General features: G+C 45.5%; 1 protein-coding gene across 7 annotated transcripts in view; it reads right to left on the bottom strand.

Moving 5' to 3' along the window:
- Nucleotides 1-18,828, bottom strand: part of Ccdc170 (coiled-coil domain containing 170) — a 93,981-nt gene extending 75,153 nt beyond the window's left edge. For 4 of the 7 annotated variants that reach the window (XM_070011090.1, XM_070011089.1, XM_070011093.1 and 1 more), the window contains exons 1-2: nucleotides 18,730-18,828; nucleotides 109-237 (exon numbers count right to left, since the gene is read on the bottom strand). In XM_070011090.1, coding sequence (XP_069867191.1) covers nucleotides 109-237; nucleotides 18,730-18,792 — 192 coding nt within the window. In that variant the 5' untranslated portion in view covers nucleotides 18,793-18,828. Of the gene's footprint in view, nucleotides 1-108; nucleotides 238-10,139; nucleotides 10,193-13,246; nucleotides 13,336-13,609; nucleotides 13,652-14,110; nucleotides 17,183-18,729 lie in introns of those variants that run through there. The other 3 variants (XM_070011088.1, XM_070011087.1, XM_070011092.1) reach the window with 3 other exon arrangements.
- Nucleotides 18,829-25,829: the final 7,001 nt, after the last annotated feature.

Consider the following 25,829-nt stretch of genomic DNA (forward strand, 5'->3'; position numbering starts at 1 on the left):
CAGGGATAAACCTAAGGCGAAAATGGTTTTATCTGTATCCAACTATCTCCATTCCCAACTCTACATCCTGCTCACCCCCTTCTGCTTGGCGAGTGTGGACACTCTTACCTCAGACTGAGCGCATTCAAACTTGACCAAAGTGGCTGCAAGTTCGCTCCGAACATTTTCAGCCACATCCCGATAGCGGTTTAACTGCTCCCGGGTGACTGGGACTTCCAAAGAATGACCATAAATGTCCTGGGGGAGATAACATTAAAGGGGATGGTAAACAGGTTTCTCTATACAGTTGTACAAAGAAAGCCTAGACAGTTCTCTTTGTATTTCAATTATATCAAAAGTGCTACCCAAGACTTAACATGGTAGTACATGCTTGTAATCTCAGCTACTTGGGAGCCAGATATTGTAAGGATCACAATTTGAGGCCAGCCCAGGCTAAAAGGTAGCAAGACCAACACGCTAGGTGGTATACACGGTAACCCCAATTTCATGGGAGGCATGGGTAGGAGGACTGTGTTCTGAGGCTGACCCAATCAAACGTGAAAGATCCTAGCTGGGCGCCAGTGGCTCACACCTGTAATCCTAGTGACTCAGGAGGCTGACATCTGAGGATCCCAGTCCCAAGCCAACTCCAAGCAAGAAATCCATGAGATTCTTGTCTCCAATGAATCACCAAAAAAAGTTAGAAGTGGAGTTGTGGCTCAAGTGGTAGAGGACTAGCCTTGAGCACAAAAGCTCAGAGACGATGCTCAGGCCCTGAATTCAAGCCCCAGGATTGGCACAGGAAAAAACAAAGTTCAAAAGGATGTAAAAGAAAATAACCCAAATAGACAGTAACCCAAAAGACCAGACGGACAAAGTCACAGAGAAGGAAAGATGTATTGCCAGCGAGCCGACAAGGCCAAGTTCTCACGCGAGGGGAGAGAAAATGGTACTGGCCCACCCCCTGGGTAACCCCTTTATACCATCGGGGGCTTGGGGTGTTTCACCTGAAGCTGGAGACAGGAAGTGCCTTATCAGTCCCTCCCACAGACGGTACTATGGAGGTGGAGGTCTGGGGCCAGGCCTGCTACTCAGCGTGGGGGAGGGGGCGCACAGCTCAGGGGCCCCACGGGTGCTGCTATTCAGACACTGCAACTGAGGTTCTGCTATTGAGGTGAGGGAGGGGCTCAGGGGCAGGAAAGGGTATTTGTCATCTTATAGGAGGCAGCCCAGGAACCAATGACGTGCTCACTCTAGACACTAGTGGGATCTGACATAGACAATCATTGCCAGTCTGGGAAATAGCACAAAACCCTGACTCGTGACAAAAATAAGAGGGTGGGGTGAGACTCAGAGGTATGATTGAAAAACTAGATCCTTTCATTTTGAGACACCAATGGTCACAATTCTGGTGAGCTGACTGATGCCGTTTCATCCTGTACAGTAGCAAGAGTCAGATTCAGGGGTTATTTAAGAGACCCTATCTCAACGAAGAGCTGAACACAGTGGCGCATGCCTCTAGCTACAATGGAAAACCTAAAATACCCAGATAGCACACAGGGACAGAACCAGGCAGAAGGTGAGAGCTTCTCCCCAAATCAGCCAGTGGGACGAGGGCAGGGAGGGGAATAAAAATCAACGGAAGGCACAGTGGTTAGAACTCCGGCTGGTAAGTGCAAGGCCCTGAGTTCAAACCTCAGTCTTAACCAAAATAAGAGTAAGTTGATAATTATAATAATAATTATAATCAAAACTCCATGCCGGGAAAATCACTCCTATATTTGGAGGTAAGCCCTTGACCCACGGGGTAATGCCCATGAATTTTACTTTGTAAAGCTTCAGTTTTTGCACTTGACAGCTCGCTAAACTATCGCAGCAAAAGAAACACATGAGGCAGCCACCCACACCCGTGGGGCGAGGTTGGGTGGGGGGGGGGGGGCCTGTGGGGCTGGTGGGGGGGCAGCCCCTAGGGCTGTTTCTTTCCTCGGGAATTATTGGGACCGAGACCTCTGCCCACCTCTACCCAGCTCCTGTGGTCTTTGTGACAGGCCTGTAAGGAAAGCGTTGGTTTGAAGGTGCATGAAGGAGATCACACGGAGGAGAATTTCCTGTTCCTCTCAGCAGCCCCCAGGGACACATCTGGTTCATGGCCAGAAACCACATGACCAACTGCTCAACTGCTGCTTGACACACTCCTGAAACATCCTCACCAAGCCTAGAACTTGACAACAAGGGTTGCTATGACTCGTGTGAGGCGATCCACAAAACCCCAAAGCAAATCTCCCGAGCACTTAGGAATCACCAGCATTTGCCAGTCACAACATGTCCAAGGAGACGGTGGACAGCAGACAGCAGAACACGCACAGCCCAGGCCTCGGTGCGGAACGCCAGCCAGCCCTCCTCCCACAGGAGTCACCACCATGGGCCCGTCCCACGCACGGCCACTTGGGAAGCGTCAATCCTCATCTGTCATCAGGAAAATAAGCTTCCCAATAGTTGTGATCATTTCTTTCCTAATACCTTTCTTTAGGAAGTGATGTAGTTGTATCATTATATCTCCTTCTAACAAAAACTACTGCAGCAGAGCACTGGTGGCTCACACCTAGAATCCTAGCTACTCAGGAGGCTGAGATCTGAGGATCAAGATTTGAAGCCAGCCAAGACAGGAAAGACTGCCTCCCAGTAACCAGCAAAATGCTAAACTGGAGGTGTGACTCAAGTGGAAGAATGCCAGTCATGAATGAAACACTGAGCAAGAGCACAGAGTTGAAGTCCCAGTACCAGCACGCACGTGCACTTGCACACATACAGAGATACACACACACACACACACACACACACACACACACACACACACACACACACACACACACACACACACACACACACACACTGTAGATCCACGGTTTGATACTTGAGGTCATAAAACCCACAAAAGAGGAAGAACTCTACTGTACATATTTCCTAAAAATATATTCAGAAACAGAAAAGAGAAGGCCTGACAGAACTTATTACTGCTGGAGAAGAGTACTGACAGGATAGGGGTGCTAGTCTTAGATCTGGGGTACTCAGGTAATGATTCATTTTTTCCATAAAAATGTAAATTAGAGAAAACATCGGTAACTGAGGTTACCTTTGGGTTGTACAGGTACCCTTCATCCTATTTCCAAACCCTTTACAATGACCATGTAATTTCATAACGAGAAATAACATCCTCCCCTTAAATTTCAGAAAAGGGACAAAAACTGCCAGCCTGCCATGGGGTGCAGCTGCAAAGACCATCCTGTGGGTGACAAAGAAATGACTGGAACTGGCGCAGGCTGGAGTCTAGGAGAAGCTGACGCTGCGAGAGCGGCTCTCCGTGAAGCCCTCCTGCAGCTCATAAAACCTGAGAAAATTCTCCAACTTTTCTTGTAAGTATTAAACAATCTTCACTTTCAAAAAAAAGAGATTGATTTTCTTACCCTATTAAAGATTCAGGAGTGCATCCATTCGCCCTCACATGAGCACAATCTAAGTGATTAGGTGCCTTCATGCTAACCCATAAAGCAATTTTATATTAATTTCCCAGAACCAACTACCTATGATTCGATTCTGCTACTGATATTATTATGATAATGAGGGAAATTGCCTCCCAGGGCGGCTTACGGTCCTGACAGCATAAAGGATGGTTTCAAAGCTCGGTGGCATAAAGCAGAGATAAGCTTATTCATAATTTAGTACACAATATGTGCCATTATCTGACCTGCGGACAATGTCTTGGGACGGTCCTGCTACTACTGGGGTGTTTAGCTGTCTTATTATCCTATGGACAAAAAAGAAGTAGAAGAAAATCACTTCCCTGACACGCAAAAGCTCCGCAGCCATTCCATGCTCAGCTTCCATCCCATAACTCATGTCTTCTTTGTTCCAGCATCATTCCTTGTAGGTATACAACTCTATGCCTGCAGATGCTACCATCCCCATCATCATCATCATCATCATCATCTCTCTCCCTCTCCCTCTCCCTCTCTCCCCCATCACATGGTGCCCTATAAATATGCATACTTTAGTAGACAAAACTAGATTTAAACAAAATCACACGAAAACTAGATTTAAACTTTTGAAAGTGACTTTTCTTTTCTTGTTTTGTGGTTTTGTTTCTCTTTTTGGTGGTACTTAGGGTTTGGACTCAGAGCCTCATACTTGCTAAGTAGGTGCTCTACCACTTGAGCCACTCTGCTAACTCTGCTAACTCTTCTTGTGTATAGTTTATTTTAAAGATAAGATCTCACCAGGCGCTGGTGACTCAGCCTAGGTACTCATGAGGCTGAGATCTGAGGATCGAGGTTCGAAGCCAACCAGGACAGGGAAGTCCTTGAGACTCTCATCTCCAATAACTACTCAGAAAAAGCGAGAAGTGGCACTATGGTTTAAGTGGTAGAGTACTAGCTTTGAGCACAAAGAAGCTCAGGGACAGTGCCTATGCCCTTATTTGAAGCCCCAGGACAGGCAAACAAACAAACAAACAAATAGATAGATAGGTAAATAAATAAGATCTCACTTTACGGCCAGGTTGACCAAGACTTTAAGCCTTTTTGTTGGTGGTGGTGGTCATGGGGCTTGAACTCTAGGCCTGGGCGCTGTCCCTCAGCTCTTCAGCTCAAGGCTAGCGCTCTACCTCTTGAGCCATGGCGCCACTTCCAGTTTTTCTGGTGGTTTATTGGAGATAAGAGTCTCATGGAGTTTCCTGCCCAGACTGGCTTTGAACGGCGATCCTCAGATCTCAGCCTCCTGAGTAGCTAGGATTACAGGTGTGAGCCACGGGTGCCCAGCTTGGATTTTGATTCTTATATTTGGGCTTCCTGATCCTTCAGGATAGCAGACATGCACTGGCATACCCAGCTGCTGGTCGAGATGGAGTTTCTAGAACTTTTTACTTGATTCCTTAAGTAAGTTAGTGATAATTGAGAACATGGGATTTGGGTTTGGGTTTTGTTTTGACAACTGGTTCTGGAAATTTTCTTTTCTTTTTTATCATCTTTAAGTAGTTGTACAAAGGAGTTGCCATTTAACAAAGTAGTTTATGACTATAATGCATCTTGATCAAAGTCACGTCTGTCAACATTCTCACTTATTGTTCCCACCTTCCCCTTCCCTCACTTCTCTTCATTTTGTAGGATACACATTGAATCCATGACTGAACACATGTGTAAGAGTCCAACTTACTTGGCTCTAAGTTGCCACATACTATTCATTCTCTATTAAGACTTAACTGAACGCAGCTGGACACCAGTGGCTCAGGCTTGTAGTCCTAGCTACCCATGAGGCTGAGATCTGAGGTTTGCAGTTCAAAGATAGCCCAAGCAGGAAAAACTGTGAGACCGGAGAAAAGAATCTCCAGTTGACCAACAAAAAATTGTGTGACTGGTGATGTAGCTCAAGTGGTAGAACACCAGCCTTGAGCAAAAAGCCAAGTGAGATGTGAGCCCTTGATTTTGGTTACTACCACCATGTGCATGAGCATGTACACGCACACATGTGCGCGCACACACACACACACACACACACACACACACACACACACACACACACACACACACACACACACACACACACACACACACACACACACAGCTGAATATTTTGCCTGTGAACGATTACTGCCTGCAGAAGCAACAGGAAACCCTGAACTTGAACATCAGAAGAACTCAGACAAAGCAGAAAGATGAATGCAGCAAAACTTGGCATGTATTTGTTTTGACTAGATTTGGGGACAGAAACATCACTGAAAAAAATGAACCAAATATAAATAATGCTGTAGCCAAAATATAAAGTGTCTTCAAGGTTTAAAACAGGAATTCAATCATTTTAGTTTTTTTTAACTAACTGTTAAGAAGACCTCCAATGAACCAGAGAGAAACAGACTCCGTAAGTAATTTCTGATGGACTATATCATGGCTTTCTCTTCCTGGGTGGTCATTAGCCTCTGTCAAAAAAAAAAAAATCAAAACGCTGCCACTGGGTCTTTCTAGTACATGTCTTCTGTTGGAAGGCTTCCATGGCCTCCAGCATATACAAATTCCTGGGAGCCTCCAAGCCCGCAGCCTCCTAGTTTGGAAAACACAGAGATTGTTAAAAAAAAGATCTTGGTGCAATGGAAGCCAATCACTCACTTTAGAGAAGAATCAAGTGATCTTTAACCCCTCTGTACAAGTTCATGCACAAACTGGGAGAATTTAGGGTTCACACTCCTCTATGGTGATCCCACAACAAATTGATAAAAAGTAGATCTGAAAGCCTCCATGAAGCAGAGAATGAGCTGTGCCCATGCTCATCAGAACAGATGAGCAAGCACCCGTTTAGGGACCCCAACTTTTCAAAGGATGGGTCCATTGCCTCCCTGATCATCACAGCTCTTCCCCAGGACCCGTGTCCTACCTTCCCCATGCGCTGTGATATGGAAAGTCGCAGAGAAAACAGGTATCAAAGAAAGTACCACTCAATCAAGCAAGGCCCAGTACCTGTGCACACTGGTAAATAATTCTCTTACTCTCACAATTTGAGGCTCTCTCAATCATTTTCCTCTGTCCAGCTTCCTGTAGGACTTGAAGGATAGAAAACTTCCAAGGCCCCAGCTGAACTCTCCCAGAAAGCTTCCCATGCTTCTGTGCTTCTCACACAACCCTTAGCACAGGCTGAGAGCCAACCATCAGTGTGAGCAGGTGTTCTGTCTCCTTCCCTCAAAACACTGCGATTAGCAGGGCACCTGTGGCTCATGCCTAACATCCTAGCTACTCAGGATGCTGAGATCTAAGGATCAAAGTTCAAGGCCAGCCAAGGCAGAAAAGTCTATGAGACTCTTATCTCCAATTCACCAACAAAAAAGCCAAAAGTGGAGGTGTGGCCCAACTGTTAGAGTGCCAGTCTGCCAGTCTTGAAAGAAAACAAACTAAGCAACAACACTGGTATAAGCCCCAGTATGTTTATATTCATTCTCTCTCTCTCTCTCTCTCTCTCTCTCTCTCTCTCTCTCTCTCTCTCTCTCTCTCTCTCTCTCTCTCTCTCTCTCTCTCTCGGTCTCTCTGTCTCAGTCTCTGTCTCTGTCTCTCTCTCTCTGTCACTCTCTCTCTCATACACACACACACACACACACACACACACACACACACACCTGTAATGTTTGCTAAGTCATATCTAGCACTTATGTAAGAACTCACAATGTAAATGCTCAGCAATTATTTGTTCAGTTAGGGCAATCAATGCATGCTCCTTCTGCTCCATCTACTCTTCCCGATGGACTGACTGGTGATGGGTGAGTGCTGATATTCTAGGCCCCACTCCACAGTTGATTCACTCCACAGTCTCATCCCATTCCTGGGACACCTAATGCCACTGGCCACATGGCCGATGTCCACCGAGGCCTGCCCTCAGGAGATGGGCCGGCTGGAGAGGACCCACAGCTTCTCCCGTGGTAAGGAGCAGCCTGCTGGCCACTGTAGCGGCCTGTGTCTTCTGAACACCACTAACAGAAGCAGGTAGTACCATGTGAGTATGATCTCTGGCAGGAGGAAGACTGACTTCTTTCTGAGTGGTAAAATGACACCGTATCGTATCTCCCATACTGCACCCCAAAGGCCCTCCTGGGTTCTGTCCTCTCACTATGCAAAAAAAGGCCCAAATTCTAGAGAATGACTCTGACTTCTTTCCGGAGATTCAAGTCTGTTCCTTATCCGATGTCAAAACAAGAAACAAAAAAGAAGGGAAAGAAGAGAAGGAGGGAGAACAGGAAGAAGAGGAAGAGGAGGAAAGGGAAATAAATGTCAGAATTGAAGGAGAGGAAACAGAGACGTGGCTGAAATGGTACAGTATTGAGTGAAGAAGCCGTGAGAGTGTGAGGCCCTGAGTTCAAGCCCCAGTATCCAAAAAAAAAGATCCAAAGTATCCAAATGAGCCAGGCCCCTGTGGCTCACGCCTGTCATCCTAGCTACTCAAGAGGCTGAGATCTGAGGATGACAGTTCAAAGCCAACCCAGGCAGGAAAATCTGTGAGACTCTTATCTCCAATAAACCACCAGAAAACTAGAAGTAGCTCTGTGGCTCCAGTGGTAGAGTGCTTGCCTGAGGGACAGCGCCCAGGCCCAGAGTTCAAGCCCCACAACCAACAAAAAAGAAGAGAAGGAGGAGGAGGAGGAGGAGGAGGAGGAGGAGGAGGAGGAGGAGGAGGAGGAGGAGGAGGAGGAGGAGGAGGAGGAGGAGGAGGAGGAGGAGGAGGCCGCCGCCATTGCATCAGGAGTTAGAACCCCAACATATGACTTTGAGCATTTAATCCGCAACAGGCTGCCTGTTGGGCTGTGGGAAAAGGTAAACCCACAGCCACAGGATGTGAGGGCACTGGGGATTGAGACCCATGTTCTACTTGGCAGCGAATCACCTTGATTTCTTCCTACTTCCTTATCTGCAAACTCCAAGCATGGAAACTTCCAGAGTCTTCTGGAACCAAAGAACAGCTTGACTTCCACTATTACACTGACACATGTAAAGGAGACTCTCTCCCATCCATTCAGTATCAGAAAGCCACTCCCCTTACCTGTTCTAGAGTGGTATCAGATTTGGTCTTATTTCTAGAGCTGTTGTAAATTAACTCTGTAAATTAACTTCATATTTTCTCTCCCTCTCCCTTCTTCCTTCCTCTCTCCTCTTTCTCCTCTCTCTCTCACCCCCCCTCTCTCCCAGAGAGAGAGGTTGAAGCAGGGAGGTTATAGTGTAACCCAGGCTGGCCTCAAGCTAGTGATCCTCCTGCCTCAGTCTCCCTAGTGCTGGGATTACAGTTGTGTGCCACCATGCCTGGCTTTTTCTCTCTTCTAATGCAATTTAGAGAAGCAGAGAATGTGAACACTTATATTCAAACCAACAGTCCAGATCAGGGGCTAATGCTCCCATTTTCACAAAGAGGCCACTGAGGCCTAGAGGCTTAGCAACGCTCCCAGTGTCTTCCATGCAGCAGATGGTAGGTCTGAGTTCTTTTCTTCTGCTGTGTAGCCTATGGCTTTCACTAAGATGTCATAAATGAAGCATGCACAAACTCCTGTCATGACTTCAACCCCAAAAGAAAATGATCACTCCAAATGAGCATGCGACACTTTTATCTTGACAGCTGTCAGAGAGCTCAACACTCAATTTGGTGAAACAATTTCATCAATTTATATAATTTTCCTAGCATATCTAACTTGCCACCAAACAGCCCTATCCTGTCTCTCCCCAAATCTCTGCTTTATGTATCTTTCTCTTATAAATCTAATTATTTTAGGAGTGATGACTAGTTTATTAATACTGAAAAACGTCAAATGCAAATGAAATTAACATAAACCAGACACAGGAGAGCCTAAATATCATGTGCTCTACATAACAAAATCAGTCAATTTTAGCATCAAGACCATTTAAGTCTCTTTACCTTCTGATTCATACTTTTGTCAGGACAATAAGGATTTCCTCAGTAAATTGATGAATAATTGATTTCCTTACTGGGTGCTTACAACAGGAAGAATTTACTCCCTCATATCCTTTCTATTACCCTATCTTCTCACCCCAATTAACATATTAAAATCCAATGCTCATTTTTAAAAAAAAATTCCTCCTTGGGAGCAGGGTGTGATGCACACCTATAATCCCAGCCTTGGGAGACTGAGGCAGACGGATCTTGAGTTTGGATTAGATAGCTAGCCTGGATCATCTAGCAATTGCCAGGCCGGGCTGGACTGCACAGTGAAACTCTGTCTCAATAACAGTGATGATAACAGCAACAACAAGATCAATACTCATCAAATAACGCGTCCCACTGTCTCCCTGGCGCGCCTCTGACTCTGCGGCCTTCCTTCAGGCCCTGCAGGCCTCAGCGCCGCATCCACCTCTGAAAGGGATTCCAGCCATTTCCATCAGCCTGCTCTCCCCGGGTTCTCCACCTCCACGAGCCGGGCCTTTCCCTATCTGCCCCCTGGGGTCCCTCGTTCCCACCTGACAGCCCCAGTCTCCTGGTCCCCGCCCAGGAGGACCCTGTCCTCCCTCCCTGTCCTCCCTGCGGCCTCGACCTTCCCTTCCCGTGGGCACCTGACACCTCGCACTTCCTCCTGGGAGCCCTCCTTACTTGGTGCCCTCCCTCGGCCCCTCGGCCCTGCAGCCCACCTTCCTCAGCTTGAGGATCTGCTGGACTGTTCCCCAGATCTCCTTCCCCTTCCGGGCAGTTCCCAGCTCTTGCGTGAGTTCTACCACTTCCGGTCTCTGACGGCTTCCGGTCTCTGAAGCTTCTCCAGCCACACAGGTGCATTCCCAACTACCTGCCCCACCTCCAAACCAGCAGCAGCCGTGCCCCAGCTGGCTCAGGATGGCTTCCCTCCACCCCACCCCTGGCCTGCTAGAGCACCCCCGGGTCATTGGGCCTTTCCCTCCAGACCCTCCCCTGATCTAACACATTTCCTAAGGCCACACTTGCTGTCTCCCATAGTTTGCCAATGAACCTGTGGGACTCCACCAGTAAAAGCACCTTCTGCTTTCTAACCCCATTTGTTGTCTGGCATATCACTTTTTCTTAACATTTTTACTTCCATCGGTAGAAAACTTGCAAGGATAATCTAGTGAACTCAAGAATAGTTTACACGTATCATCAACCATTTTACCGCATGTGACTGACTCCTTTCGCTGGGTGAACATTGCAGTTACGACTGCTGAATCATGTGTGAGCAATTTGCACACACTATGGCCCCTTCCCCCTTAAAATGCTCCAGGATAGCGTTCCCAACAGCACACAGTCATCAACATCAAGAGATTTCACAATAAAACACATTACTCACTACTTATCCAGATAGTGTTCCTCCAGGCAACAAAAAGGGCCAGCAGTTCATGCCTGCAATCCTAGCTACTCAGAAGGCTGGGATTTGAGGCCTGCAGTTCAAAGCCAGCCTCAGCAGGAAAGTTCATGAAACTTTTATTTCTAATTAACTACCAAAAAAGCCAGAAGTGGAGCTGTGCCTCAAGTGTAGAGCACTAGCCTAGAGTGAAAAACCTCAGGACCAGTGCCCAGGCACTGAGTTCAAGTCCCAGGATCAGCACCAAAAGAAGAAGAAGAAAAACCACCACCACCACCTTGCTTGTGGCTATCCAGTACAGTAGTTTCTTGGTTTATCTTAGTCTTTCAAGGCATCAATGATGAAATAAACCAGTACGATGCTGCCCATGCAGAACATGGCACTCACAAAGAACTCCCACAGTGAGGAGCCTGACTCTTCATTAGAGACAGGACTAGGTGGGTGCCTGTGGCTCATGCCTATAATCCTAGCTTCCCAGGAGGCTGAGATCTGAGGATCAGGGTTCAAAGCCAGACCAGGCAGGAAAGTCCGTGAGACTGTTATTTCCAATGAACCACCAGAAAACCAGAAGTGGGGCTGTGGCTCAAGTGGTAGAGTGCTTGCCTTGAGCTAAAGAGCTGAGGGACAGCACCAAGGCCCAGAGTTCAAGATCCATGACCGACAAAAAAAAAAAAAAAAAGTTGGTGTATTTAAAAGAGTGGTTTGTAAGCAAGGCAAGAGTATGAGGCCCTGAGTTCAAACCCCACTACTGGCGCAAGGAACAGAGAGAGTGTGTGTTGAATGCTTCAAAGCCTATGGAAGTCCTCCCTCCCCCCCTCTCTCTCTCTCTCTCTCGCTCTCTCGCTCTCTCACTCTCTCTCATTTTGTCAGTCGTGAGGCTTGAACTCTGGTCCTGGGTGCTGTCCCTTGGCTCTTCAACTCAAGGCTAGCGATCTACCATTTGAGCCACAGGGCCACTTACGGTTTTCTGGTAGTTTATTGGAGATAAGAGTCACACGGAGGAAAAAAAAAAAAAAGAACGTATTTTTCAAATATAAAAAATTTTAAAAAAAGAGACTCACAGACTTTCCTTCCCAGGCTGGCTTTGAACCATGATCCTCAGATCTCAGCCTCCTGAGTAGCTAGGATTACAGGCTTGAGCCACGGGCACCCGGCTTAAATACATCAACTTCTTATGCACTTGTCCTTGCTGTTTGTAAGAGCACCCCCTCCCCGAGGACTGTAGCTCAAGGCAGACTCCGTCCGCGACCTCGATTGAACAGCCAGCTCTACAGAGCCTGGCCAAGCAGAGCCTGCCCTGCACCTGCTCCCGGCTTCAGCTCACCAAGCTGCTGTGTTCTCTTGTCAAAGCATTTAATCACTCCCTGAAATTACTTTATCTGTTGAAGTTCTTTATCTCCTCGCCTTACTGGGCTATAACCCTTGGGAGAAGGGGAGTCCAAGCACAGAGCCCCAGCCTCCAAATGTCTAACGTACATGAGGAGCTCTGTGCTTGCCAGGGCTGGGGGTGTAAGTGGGCCTGCTGCGCGTCACGTGTCTTACTAACATCTCTTTTTTCCCATCTTTTTTTTATTATCTTGAAGTAGTTGTACAAAGCAGTTTCTGAATACAATGCATCTTGATCAATGCTAACTTCTCATTTTTTGCTTATTTCAGGGATCAACACAAGATCTCAATATCAAAGATTTCCTTTGGGAAATTCTACTATCCATTTCCTTTACCCCAAGTAGCACAGATTTGGGGAAACGTCATCATTATACTCAAGTCTTAAGACGCTTCTCCTTGGCAGGTACACTGATGCGTGTGTGTGTGTGTGTGTGTGTGTGTGTGTGTGTGTGTGTGTGTGTGTGTGAAGAAATGTCATAGGGCATAAGAGGAAAAGCAGGGTGAGGGGGTGGAGCAAAAAACTATAGGTTTCTGATAGAAAAATGAAATGTTTCTAAGATAACCCTCCATTGACTGCCAATGTATGTATTAGAATGTATGTTTCAGACAATGGTTTCAGTTGAAATTTATGATAAAGTTACAACTCAGTTCTAATGTGGATTGAATGCTCCACATAACAATTTTTTTAAAAAAGCAGAGTGGTAGATTCAATGAAGAAGTCACCTCAGTTATGAGAGCTATACTCCAGATACTTATTTTTATAAGACTGTCACATTCTCACTTAGGAGACTTTATCTGAAGAGTTATTCCAACTTGCATTCTTAGTTTGAGAAGCAATATTTGTTTATTTAAGGAATATTTGCACTTGTAGACTTTGAAGCTGCAATCATTAGAAGCTATAATCAGATGAATAAGAGAAAGACTGAGGTGCTCTGGTCTGCTTCAGCGTTGCATTTGAACTTCTGCACCCTTACATCAAAGCCAATAAAGCACCAGTTTCAAAGGAAGAAAGTTGGAAGCAAAACAAAGAAAGAAAGAAACCTTGAGTTGAAGAACATAACATAAATAATTCTTGCTGCAGCAAATGGTACTGCCTTTCTCAATTAAAAAGAATTTTGTTGTCCTTGAACCTGGGGGAAAAAAGTAAGACTATAATCAGTCAAATTAATTCAAGTACAAAGTAAGAAGTATTCACTATTGTTTGAAACACATTCTAGTAACACTATACACACACACACACACACACACACACACACACACACACACACACACACACACACACACACACACACACACACACACACACACACACACACACACACACACACACACACACACACACACACACCCTCTTTTAAAAATGCACATAAAAACTCTGTTTGCTGTCCAAAACTTCTCCCCTACCTGCTCTTTGAAGGTTTATCTCAGTCTGCATTCTAAAGCCAGCTGGTCAAAGAATAAATGCCAAGAGAAATTAAATGTAATAGTGAAAACAGAAAAGTGAAATGTGTGAGTAAACTGGTCATTTTAACACTTTTTACTCTGAAAAAATTTAGATACGGAAAAATTGCAAAAACTAGAACAGTTTCTATATATACCTCCCCAACATTGACATCTGCCATTACCATACTTATTCCAACCAAGGAACCACACTACTGTATCATTATTACCATACTATTAACTAAACCTTATTCCAATTTCACCATTTGTTCTACTAAAGTCCCTTTTCTGATCAGGACTCTGCATTTCCATACTGCATGCAATTTTCATGGTTGATTATTTGTAGAGCATAAATGTTTTTAATTTAGAACAAGGAGAAATCATCAAATTATTCATCTAATTCTTTTTTTTTTTTTTTTGGTGCCAGTACTGGGTCAAGTTCTGGGCCTAGGGGCTATTCCTTACCTTTGTTGCTCAAGGTTGGTGTTTTAACACTTAAGTCTCACCTCCACTTCCAGCGTTTTGCTGGTTAATAGAAGATAAGAATCTCTCAGCCTTTTCTGCTCTGTTGTCTAAAAACTCCGATCCTTAGATCTCAGTCTCCTGAGTACCTAGGATTACAAGCATAAGCCACCAGCACCCATCTTCTCTCCATTTTTGTTCTTTTATTCTGAGGTTATGGTATTAGGTTCATATCTAATATATACATATATATATATAATTGTTTAAATTTCTTTGTTGTTGTTATTAGTCATGGGGCTTGAATTCTGGGCCTGGGCACTGTCCCTGAGCTCTTCAGCTCAAAGCAAGCATTCTACCACTTGAGCCACAGCACCACTTCCAGGTTTTTCTGTTTATGTGGTACCAGCAAGGCAAGCATTCTACCACTAAGCCATATTCCCAGCCCTAACTTTCTTAATGAATGGAAATTTTATAATTTTGTGATGACTGTTTACTTCTAATTATATTTTGCATTTTGTGCAATATTAATTTTGTATTTTGTATAATACTAACATGATAATGAGTTTTGTGTTGTTAGTTGCCTGGTATATCTTTTCATGCAATTTTTCTCTCATCCTTTCTATACTCTTTTGTCTAGCTGTATCTTTCATTAATAACATGTACGTGAATATTTTTTAAAAGTCTGACTGTGTCAGTTAATTGAGCATTTAGCCCATATTGCTTTCAACTACAATTCTGTGATTTTTCCCCTTCTCTGTTTCTTTTCCTTGCATTTTTTTCTTTATATCTGGAAAACAGAGCAATCTCACAAAGTTATATGGAGACATGTAATCAGAATCACGTTTTCTTTAATTTTGACAAAAAGGAGGAAGAAAAAAATAGAGCAGAAAAAAAAACCCTAGAGGAGTGAGGAAATTATTCTTTAAAAAGCAGAAATAGAGTCAGGTATACCTGTAATCCCAGAATTCACAGGCTAAGGCAAGAAAATAGGAGTCTGAATGTAGCCTGAGCTACATAACAAGAATACTATTCCATACCCACTAGAATGGTGATAACACACACACACACACACACACACACACACACACACACACACACACACACACACACACAGAGTACCAAAATGGGAGCAAGGATATGGAAAATTTGGAAACTTTGTACATTGCTGGTAGAAATTATAAAACCATACACCACCATAGAAAACAACATAGCAATTTCTAAAAAAAAAAAAAAAGCAATTCCACTGATACATATGTAGATGTACATGTGTAAATATACATATCTATACACACACATATATACATATCCAGAAGCATTAAAGGCATCACTTTCTAAGGAGATATTTATTGGCCTAAGCATGCAATGATTATCATTCTGCCTTAAAAACACGCCACAACGTACATGACCCTTGAGGACATCCCTTTGGATGAAATACGCAGTTACAAGGACAAGTGCAATCCGATTCCGTTTGTGAGAAGTACCTAGAGTCAGATCCATGGAAACTAGAAGCACGGTGGTGGTTCTCTGGGGCTACAGAAGGGAGGTGCACTGTTTAATGAGCACAGGGCTTCAGTTTTGCAAGATGAACAAATAGAGAAGGATGGCGGTAAATGGTTGCACAATCTGAAAATGTACTTAATGCCCCTGAACTGCATATTTACAAATGGGTGACATTGTGTATTTTATTTGTTTTATTTGTGCCAGTACTGGGGCTGGAACTCGGGGCCTGTGCACTGTCCTTAGTTGTTGTTATTGTTTTCACTAAAGGCTGGCATTCCATCATTTGAGACACAGCCTCACTTTCAGCTTTTTTGGTAGTTGATTGGTGATGAAAGTCTCATGGGCTTGCCTGCCTAGGCTGACTCTGAACTGGGACCCTCAGATCTCAGCCTCCTGAGTAGCTAGGATTACAGGCATGAGCCACCAGTGCCTGGAATTTTATGTTAACTGTTCTTAAAACTTTTTTTTTAAGGCGAACCCATCTTGCTGTGCTGCCCAGGCTGGCCTCAAACTTGTGGCCTCAGGAGATCCTCCTTCCTCAGCCTCCCACATAGTTGGGCCTACAGTGACATATCACCAGGCCCACTTTGAGAAAGTCAAAATGCAGAAAGGGAAACAGATCTTTCTTCTCTTACGTTGATACTTGATGGGTTAAGAGACTTTATTGCTGTTAAGAGGCTGCATTGCTATTTGTTTTTGTTTCTCATAATGATCCAGTCCTGTTTTACAAAGAGGAAAGGAACTTGCTCTGTTTCCCAACTAAGGCTTGTATTGGAGTCAAAATTTTGATTCAGGATCAGTAAGCAAAACAGTGGGTGAGCCACCATTTGTCGTAGGCCTAACACCAAATCTAAATCATTTTTCTCTTAATTACTTCAATGGCTTTTTGCAACTGATGGTACTCCTGTGTATTTCAGGTTCATCACTCATTCAATAGCTTGTATAAATGCTGGACACAGTTCACTGTCCCAACTCAAACAGTGTCTCTTTCCTCTTCACTTTCTACTTCCATTTTTGTACTATTGTTGAAAGTATTCATCAATTTTCCAGCCCAGTAAAGCTCTGTTGATGATCTGATTGTAGGTAAATCCAGCTGGAGGCAAGCTCAGCACTAAATATGGGTCATCTTGATTGTAAATTCTTATTTTTCCATTGCTCATGTGTGTGTGAGAGAGAGAAAGAGAATGCATGCAGGTACTGAGGCTTGAACCCACAGCCTGGGCATCGTCCCTTAGCTTTTTGGTTCCAGGCCAATATTTTAGAACTTGAGCTACAGTTCCACATCCAGCTTTTTGTCTGGTTAATTGGAGATCTGCATTATGTCTGCCTGGATAAGCGTTCAGCCTCAGTCCTCAGATCTCAGCCTCTTGAGTAGCAAGGATCACAGACCTAAGCCGCTGGCGCCACCTGGCTTTCAGACGCGTGTCTCTTAGATATTAGTGTCCTACCAAAAATCAAATCATCAGTTCCAGAAAGCTGAGGTACTATTCCAGATTTAAAGAAACTAAAGATATGGAATAAATAAATACAATGCATCATCCTGGAATAAATGCAACAAATCTTATCATTAAGTTACAGGTCAAAATTTGAATAATGTGGTCTGGGAAGGTGGCTCAGTGATAGAGTGCTTGCCTTGCATGCATGAGGCCCTGGGTTCGATTCCTCAGCACCACATAAGCAGAGAAAAGCCAGAAGTGGTGCTATGGCTCAAGTGGTAGAGCACTAGCCTTGAGCTGAAGAGCTGAGGGACAGCGCCCAGGCCCAGAGTTCAGGCCCCACGACCGATCAAAAAAAATTTCGAATAATGTATATTGGGTAATATTATTGTAACTATGATAAATATTCTGAATTTGATCAGTGTACTTTGGTTAGTGAATTCTTTCTTAAAAGACCAGATGGTATTTAGGATGGATGGGCCACGATGTCTATAATCTACTTAAACACCCAACAAAAAACATATAAATGACATCCAGTATTTCACACTTTATGTACAGACCTCTGAATTCACATAGTGTTGGGATAAACTGTAGTCATGTCAAATATGGAACTACCAGATGGTAGGAGAGTTAGTTTTATTTGTAACACCACCACTACTTTTTACAAGTGTGTCAGGATTCAGAGAAGCCCCAATGGGTGGGTTCAGACAGCATTCGAGAGGCTGAGCACTGGGATTGCAGGGAGCAGGAGGAGAGGGCAGGCCAGCTGCCCCAGGACGCCTGTGTTCTCAGGGCGGCTCCCGGTTAAAGCTCTGTGGGTTTCACTCCACCCTCCCTAGCAGCTGCCACACACATGCCTCATGCCTGGAGCTGGAGATTCACCCAGAATTTCCTGTGTGTGTGCATGTGTATATCTGTGTGTGTTCGTGTGTGTGTATGTGTGCCTGTACGTGTCTGTGTGTCTCTGTGTGTCTGGATATGTATCTGTGTATGTGCTGTGTGTCCCTCTGTGTTTCTGTGTGTGTCTGTGTCTGTATTGTGTCTGTGTCTATCTGTGTATATCTGCATCTGTAAGTATAATGTCTGCCTGTCTGTGTCTGTGTATCTCTGTGTATGTGTGTCTGTATGTGTCTCTATTTCTGTGTGTGTATCTGTGTGTCTGTGTCTCTATAGGTGTATGTGTGTGTCTCTGTGCGTATCTGTGTGTCTGTATGCCTGCAACTCTATGTGTGTCTGTGTATCTGTGTGTGTGTATCTGTGTGTCTGTATGCCTGCCACTGTATGTCTGTGTGTCTGTCTGTGTCTGTGTATCTGTGTGTCTGTATAGCTCTGTGTGTGTCGTATCTGACACCTGTTAAGTCCCCAAAGTCAAGGTACCCCCCTCCCCCAAGTAAAGGGATCCAGGGATGACTGAGGTTGGGTTTCGGGGCGGTGACCTACTCCAAAAGGCCCTGGCCGCTGGGGAGTGGAAGGGGGTGGGGGGGAGAGGGGTGAGGAGGGAGGGCCGGCGGGTGGGGGGCTGCCCCAGGGTCACCGCACCTGTCCCCCCCACCCCACCTGCCGGCCCTTTCCTTGATCTGCCCGCCGCGCGGGTCCCTGGGCCCCCGTGCGATCGCGAGGCCCAGGACGGCCCGGCCTTTCCCGAGGGTCGTCCGGCCCCGGGCCCCCGACCCGCTGGCACCGTACCTCGGGCGCGGGGGCGCTGGAGCGGTCCAGGCTCTGGGAGCCGGAGGCGCCAGGGCGGCTCATGCTGGCTGCCCCACGGCGGCGGGCCGGGACGCGGCGGGACCCGAGGAGCCCGAGCCCGGCGGCCGCGCGGAGCCACCGGGGCGGCCGCGTCTCCCGGGGCAACCGGTAAACAGCGCGCGGGCGGCGCGGCGGCGCGCGCGCGGGGCACCCCGGGTCGGCGGCGGGGGCCTGGGCCTGAGCCTGAGCGCGGGGCGACGGGGCCTGAGCCTGGGCCTGAGCGCGGGGCGGCGGGGCCTGAGCCTGGGCCTGAGCGCGGGGCGGCGGGGCCTGAGCCTGGGCCTGAGCGCGGGGCGGCGGGGCCTGAGCCTGGGCCTGAGCGCGGGGCGGCGGGGCCTGAGCCTGGGCCTGAGCGCGGGGCGGCGGGGCCTGAGCCTGGGCCTGAGCGCGGGGCGGCGGGGCCTGAGCCTGGGCCTGAGCGCGGGGCGGCGGGGCCTGAGCCTGGGCCTGAGCGCGGGGCGGCGGGGCCTGAGCCTGGGCCTGAGCGCGGGGCGGCGGGGCCTGAGCCTGGGCCTGAGCGCGGGGCGGCGGGGCCCAGGCCGGGGCCCAGGCCGGCTCGGGGCGCAGCTTTCGCCGCACGCAGGCGATCGGGAGCTTTTGTTTGGCACTTGCTGTGTGTTCGCGAATGCGCGCGTGAGCGCCCAGGGCTCTGGAGCGGGCTTGGAAATGGGCTTTGAAGGGGGGGGGGGGCGGGGAGTAATTGAATTTCAGGCCTGAGCTGTCCCTCAGGTGTTTTCCAATCAAAGCTGGCGCTCTACCACTTGAGGCACAGCTCTACTTCCGGCTTTTTGCTGGTTAATTGAAGGTGAGGGCCTCGCAGACTTTCTTGGCCAGGCTAGCTTTGAACCACAATCCTCAGATCTCAGGATCCTTGCGTAGCTGGGATTACAGACATGCACCACCAGCGCTAACCTGGCTGTGGTGTTGAGCCCTAAGTAACAGCTCTGTACTCATCCAGAATCACCTCAACCCTTTAACCGAAAACATTTAAAAACAACAAAAACAACCTAGCTGGGTGCCGAAGTCGACAGTTCACGGTTCAAAGCCAGCCCAGGGTGGAAAAGTCCCCGTGAGACTCTTGTCTCCAATCAACCACTCAGAACCAGAAGTAGCTCACATGGTAGAGCGCTAGTCTTGAGCACAAGAAGGCTCAAAGGCTCAGGGACAGCGCCCAGGCCTGAGTTTAAGCCCCACAACTGGCTGTCTCCCTACCGCACCCCCCAAAAAAGGCCACAGACTTTTCTGCCTGGGCTGTCTGCAAATCACCATCCTCAGATCTCAGCCTCCTGAGGAGCTAAGGGTTACAGGCCTGAGCCACCGTCTCCTGGAAGCCACCCATGTTAAGGTTAATTTTGCACTTTCTTCAGCTAGCAAGCCCGTGGCTGCAAAGCCCCCTCTCTTTCCCCAGAGAACTTGTCCCTTCTCAGGACCTGCCCAGAAGTGGAAAGAGCTGGATGAGGGAATGCAAGGTTCGCATTACACCCACTTGCTTGACATTAGTCAAGATCTCTCTGAGACAGCAATGAAAAGGAAAGCTAAGGGTTTTTTTTGGGGGGGGGGGACCACAAGTTGAAGGCCTCAAAATAATATAATAGGGTGAGGGGCATGATTCAATTGGTAGAGTACTTACCTAGCATGAGAGAGCCTAGGTTCAATCTTCAGTACTGGCAAAACAAGATCAGAACTTGTGTGAAAAGCCAATTTCAAAAGCTAACAACAGCCAGGCACTGGTGGCTCATGCCTGTAATCCTAGCTACTCAGGAACTAGAGAGCTGAGGATCTCAGTTTGAAGCCAGCCAAGGCAGGGAAGTCCATGAGACTCTTACCTCCAGCTAACCACCAAAACACTGGAAGTGAAGCAGTGGTTCAAGTGGTACGAGTACTAGGCTTGAGCAAAAATATCTCAGGGATAGACAGTGCCCAGGCCCTGAATTCAAGGCCCAGGAACAGCACACACACAAAAAATGTATTAACAAAAAGTTTATAAATTGAACAAAACCTCCCAGCCTCTGGGTTTTTAAAAGGTCTTATTTTGGGGCTGGGAAGTTGGCTTAGTGGTAGAGTGCTTGCCTAGCATGCATGAAGCCCTGGGTTCCATTCCTCAGAACCACATACACAGAAAAAGCTGGAAGTGGTGCTGTGACTCAAGTGGTAGAGTACTACTAGCCTTGAGCAAAAGAAGCTCCAGAGAGTACTCAGGCCCTGAGTTCAAGCCCCAGGACTGGCAAAATAAAATGTCTTATTTTGGAAAGGCTTATACCTTGGGGCTTGGGGGGAATGTGGGATTTTCCTGACCCCATTTTAAACATGGTTTGGATTTCTTTTAAAATTGTGCCAACTTTCTTTCGAAAGCCAACAACAATGATTGTTTTTGAAAATTGGGAAGAGAAACTGCTCCTTATATGAACTGCTGTGGTTTGTCTATGTTGCTTCCAGATTCCTACTGAGGTTTTCACAAAAGTTTTCCAAAACATTTTGATGGTTTTTCTGATTCAGACCAGGCTCAATTTAATAACTAATTGAGGTTTTAGGCAAACCCATACATATATCCTTGGAAGCATCGTAATTCATTCGTGTAATTTGGGGAAAGAGATTTTATCTTCTACTGATTCACAGATGTAATCTCAATTTAAAAGTATTTATAAGCTTACATTACTGCCCATAAATTTAGTCTATAAAATTTCCTCTTGTAAAAGAAAAAGAAGCAAGAAAAGGGAAACTTGGCAATCATTCAGTTAGCCATTCTGTTTGTGTATGTGTTGGCACTGGGACTTGAACTAAAGGCCTTATGCTCTCACTTATTTGTCTGCTCAAGGCTGGTACTCTACCATTTGAGCCACATCTCCATATCCAGCTTTTTGCTGGAGATAAGAGTCTCACCAACTTTGCTGCCTTGGATGACTTTGCAACCATCCTCAGATTTCAGCCTGTAGCTAGGTATCAGTCAGACTTCTGATCTCAGCTAGAGTAGCTAGGATGAAGGGTGTGAAGGCACATGCCGCAAATGTCCAGTTCAGCAAATCATTGTTTTATTGTTGTTATAAGGCTGATATACCAAGGTGTTACAGTTACGTAAATTAAGAAAAAGAGGCCATTTCTCTTTGGACAATGTCACTCCTTCCCTCACTCTCTCCCAGAGCAAATCAGTTTTAAAGAAGTCAATGCCATGGTGCTCGTGGGGTCTCTTAAGATAGTTTCTGAGGTTTAATCATTGCCCGTGGCTCACGTCTGTAATCCTAGATCTAAGGATCACAGTTCAAAGCCAACCCAGGCAGGAAAGTCCGTGAGACTCTTATCTCCAATGAACCGCCAGAAAACCAGAAGTGGCGCTGTGGCTCAAGTGGTAGGTGCTCACTTTGAGCTGAAGAGCCCAGGAACAGCACCCAGACCCAGGGCTCAAGCCCCATGACCAACTAAGAACAAAAACAAAAAACAAGGGCATCTACTGATTTTTTATTTCTTTGGAGATTTCAGCCTGCTCAATACAAAGTTCTGATCAGAAAGCCCCATGAGTTAGAAAGAAAAGAGGTATATAACTCTGTCCTCAAGAATTTGAAGAATAAGGAGGAACAGTAAGACTTATAGAAGAAAGCTAAAAGTCCCCAAATGGAGTCACAGAACAATATTGCGAAGCTGCTACACATTACAAACCAACCACAGACGGGTTAAAATAGAAGCAGAGATAGTTTTGTTTGGGTGCAGACAAGATTTGCAAATCAGACACAGGCTCAGCTAGAAAGAGCCAGCCTATAAGGAAAGGGAACTTGGGTTTTCCCAGCCTAGAGAAGGGGAGGTACAGCCTTAGCATTCTTTAAGGGAGATAAATTGGATTGAGCCACATTTGGCACAAACCAAGATGGCCATAAATTTTGTAAGTGCTTTGGAATGTCCAGGTCAAGAGGCAAACTGGCCAATCTGGTATGTCTCAAACTTTGCAAGGTATTGTTAGATTCCAGAAAATTGTTCTTTTGGGGTGACTCAATTCCCAACAAAATGTCTGTGTGACAATTTAGTCCTGTCTATTAAAAAATTTTCACAAAGACTCAGAAAAGGACTTTTGCTCTCTTTTTGATCATACTGTAGCCATTTTCACTTTTGTATTTTTGGTAATAGCTGGAATTATAAAAGTACTTGATGACCAGTTGGAAAAAAGCCTTCACTGGGGAAGCAATCCTTACCAAAGTCTGAAAGAAAGAACAAGAAAAGAGATTTCCTTAGTCCTAGCCTGGCAAACCTCCATTAGCTATTTTGTGCTCACTGTGCAGAAAGTTCTACATGGATGCTTAACCATGAGGCTCCATCACAAATATACATCCAAGGTGCCTGACCAGCCCGAGGCAAAAACAAATCCAGGGCTCGGAGTTGTGTCTTCCAGTTTTCATACCACAGTCATACAATGGGCAGAGATTAATTTGCTATTCATAAAACCTGATAAGCTGTGACCTCAAAAATCTAACCTTTGGATATGAGGACAGAGGACATCATTTCCAGGTTTGGGCTCCCTCCCTCCCCCCAAAAAATATCCTATAAATATGTGTGATCTTTTCCCCTTAGATGTGTGTGTGTGCGCGCGCGCGTGCGCACGTGTGTGCGTGTGCGCCAATACTGAGGCTTAAAGTCAGAGCCTGGGAACTCTTAGCTTTTTTCAAGGCTGGCGCTCTACCACATGAACCATGGCTCCACGTGATTCTCACCATTGTCCTCCTGAGAAGTTTCCCGAGGCTATCGCCTTCAGAAGTGGCTTTGAACTGTTGGGTACCAATTGAGATCATTCTCTAAGACTACAATTATTTAGGTTTTGGCAGTTCAAATCAGATTGTATTTAGAACTGATTAAGATCCCAAATCAACAAGTCAAAGAAAGACTGGATAAATGGGATTGCATCAAATTGAAGAGTTCCTGCATGGCAAAGGACATAGCTAGCAAGATAAATAGAAAGCCCACAGATTGGGAGAAGACCTGTACCAGCTCTACATCAGATAAAGGCCTCCCGTCTAAAATATACTTAGAGCCCAAAAAATTAAATCCCCCAAAATAAACCCTCAATGAAACAACAACCCAGTTAAAAAATAGGCTAAAGACTTAAAGAGAGACTTGGAGGAAGAACAATTGCCAATAGACCCTTGAAGAAATGTTCAACATCCTGGCCTTTAAAGAAATTCAAATCAAAACAACACTGATAGATATTCCATCTCACCCCAGTTAGAATGGCCATTATCAAAAAAAAAAAAAAAACCACAAAAAACTAACAAAAACAGATGCTGGTGGGGATATAGCCAAACAGGAACATTATTACATTGTAGGTGGGAATGTAAACTTGTTCAAACACTCTGGAAAGCAGTATGGAGGTTTCTTACAAGACTAAACATAGAGCTTCCTTATGACCCAGAAATTACACTCCTGGGCATTTATCCAATAGAACACAAACAATATCACATGAAAGCATCCAGCACAACCATGTTCATTGCTTACCATAGCAATGGAATTCCATAGATATGGCATCAACTCAGTGGATGAATGGATCAAGAAAATGTAATATGTATACACAATGGCATTCTACTCATCCATCAGAACAATACTGTACCATTCGTAAGGAAATGGAAAGAGTTGGAAAAAACGTAAGTTACATGTTTCCTTCATTTGTGGTAACTAGAATATGTCTATAAATCTACAAGTATACTCTGTATAGTAAAAGAAAAAAAGCCCTGGAACATGATAAATTACACAGGTCTCTAGGCATTCATACACAGTACTAGACCAAAGGAGGATATTTTAGGAGAGGAACACAAAGGGGCAATACCTATGTATCTGATCATATAAAATAATATTTGTAGAAATGAACTCCATGAAATGAAAACAAGAGGATTTTGTTGTTGCTGCTGCTGCTGTTTGTTTTCTTTTCCTTTTGTTCATCTGTCTTTGGGAGGGTAAAGGGGCCACAGAAATGATGGGACATAGGATGAACAAATGCAGCAGTGATACTCACTAGACACTATGTTAAAAATGAACTATACAACTTGTGGGTGAGCATGGAAGGGAAAAACTAAGAGCGAGGGAAAGGGTGACATTGTCCAAAAAGAAATATACTCTTTACCTGACGTTGGTAACTGTAACCCCTGTATATTATAAATTATTGTTATTATATATTATAGAATTGAAAGCACAGAATCTGTGTGGTAGACAAAATTATTCTCAACCCATGTTACTTGCAAAATAGTACAACAGAGCAATCCAACCTCTACTCTAATAGCTCTCTCCTCCTTGAACCTAAACTTTGTATTGAACTCAAGCAGGATAGTCAGCAGTAGGACTTGTGCAAGGAGGGAGAGGGATGGGGGGGGAAGGGACCTGAGGGTGTGACTTCAATGGCTTCACCTGCCTAGCAAACATGAAGCCCAGTTCAAATCCCAGGACTGCCAAAGAGATGCCATGATAAGCACTTTCTAAATATTGACAGTTTACAGCTTATAAATCTAACATAAATACTTTTCTAAGAAGCCTAGAACAGTTGGACGGTTCCAAATAATTAGCACTACCTGAAGACTGCTGAATTTTATTGCAGAAAAAGTTGTCTAAAGATGTTCATTGTTTTTTTTTAATTTAATTTTATTTGTGAACATACTGTACAGAGGAGTTACAATTACATGGGCAGGATAATGCGTACATTTCTTACCAAGCATTGCAGCCTCCTCCTGTGTTTACCCTTCACATCCCTTCCCAGCCTCCCCCCTCCCCCCCAATCCCAATCCTTCTCCTTCCCCCCCTTCCCCCCCTCCCTCCCCCCCCCTGCACCGACGTTGTAAAGCTCATTTTGGACATGACAACTTGTACTTCTCATTGCTGCAACAGGTCCACCTGTATCCTTAAACAACTGGTTTGTCCCCATCTCCTCCACAAGTTATACTGACATCAAATATAGTGAAAGCAGGGGTTATACTGTGGGGGAGGGACATACAAAGCAACAAAGAGATAATCTTATAAATGCATTAGAAACACATGCATGAAAGAAAAAAACCTTAAAATACACATCTAAGGGTTCA

This window comes from Dipodomys merriami, unplaced genomic scaffold (assembly GCF_024711535.1).
Source record: "Dipodomys merriami isolate MVZ:Mamm:240054 unplaced genomic scaffold, mDipMer1.0.p SCAF_8, whole genome shotgun sequence".
In the NCBI taxonomy this organism is placed as follows: Eukaryota; Metazoa; Chordata; class Mammalia; order Rodentia; family Heteromyidae; genus Dipodomys; species Dipodomys merriami.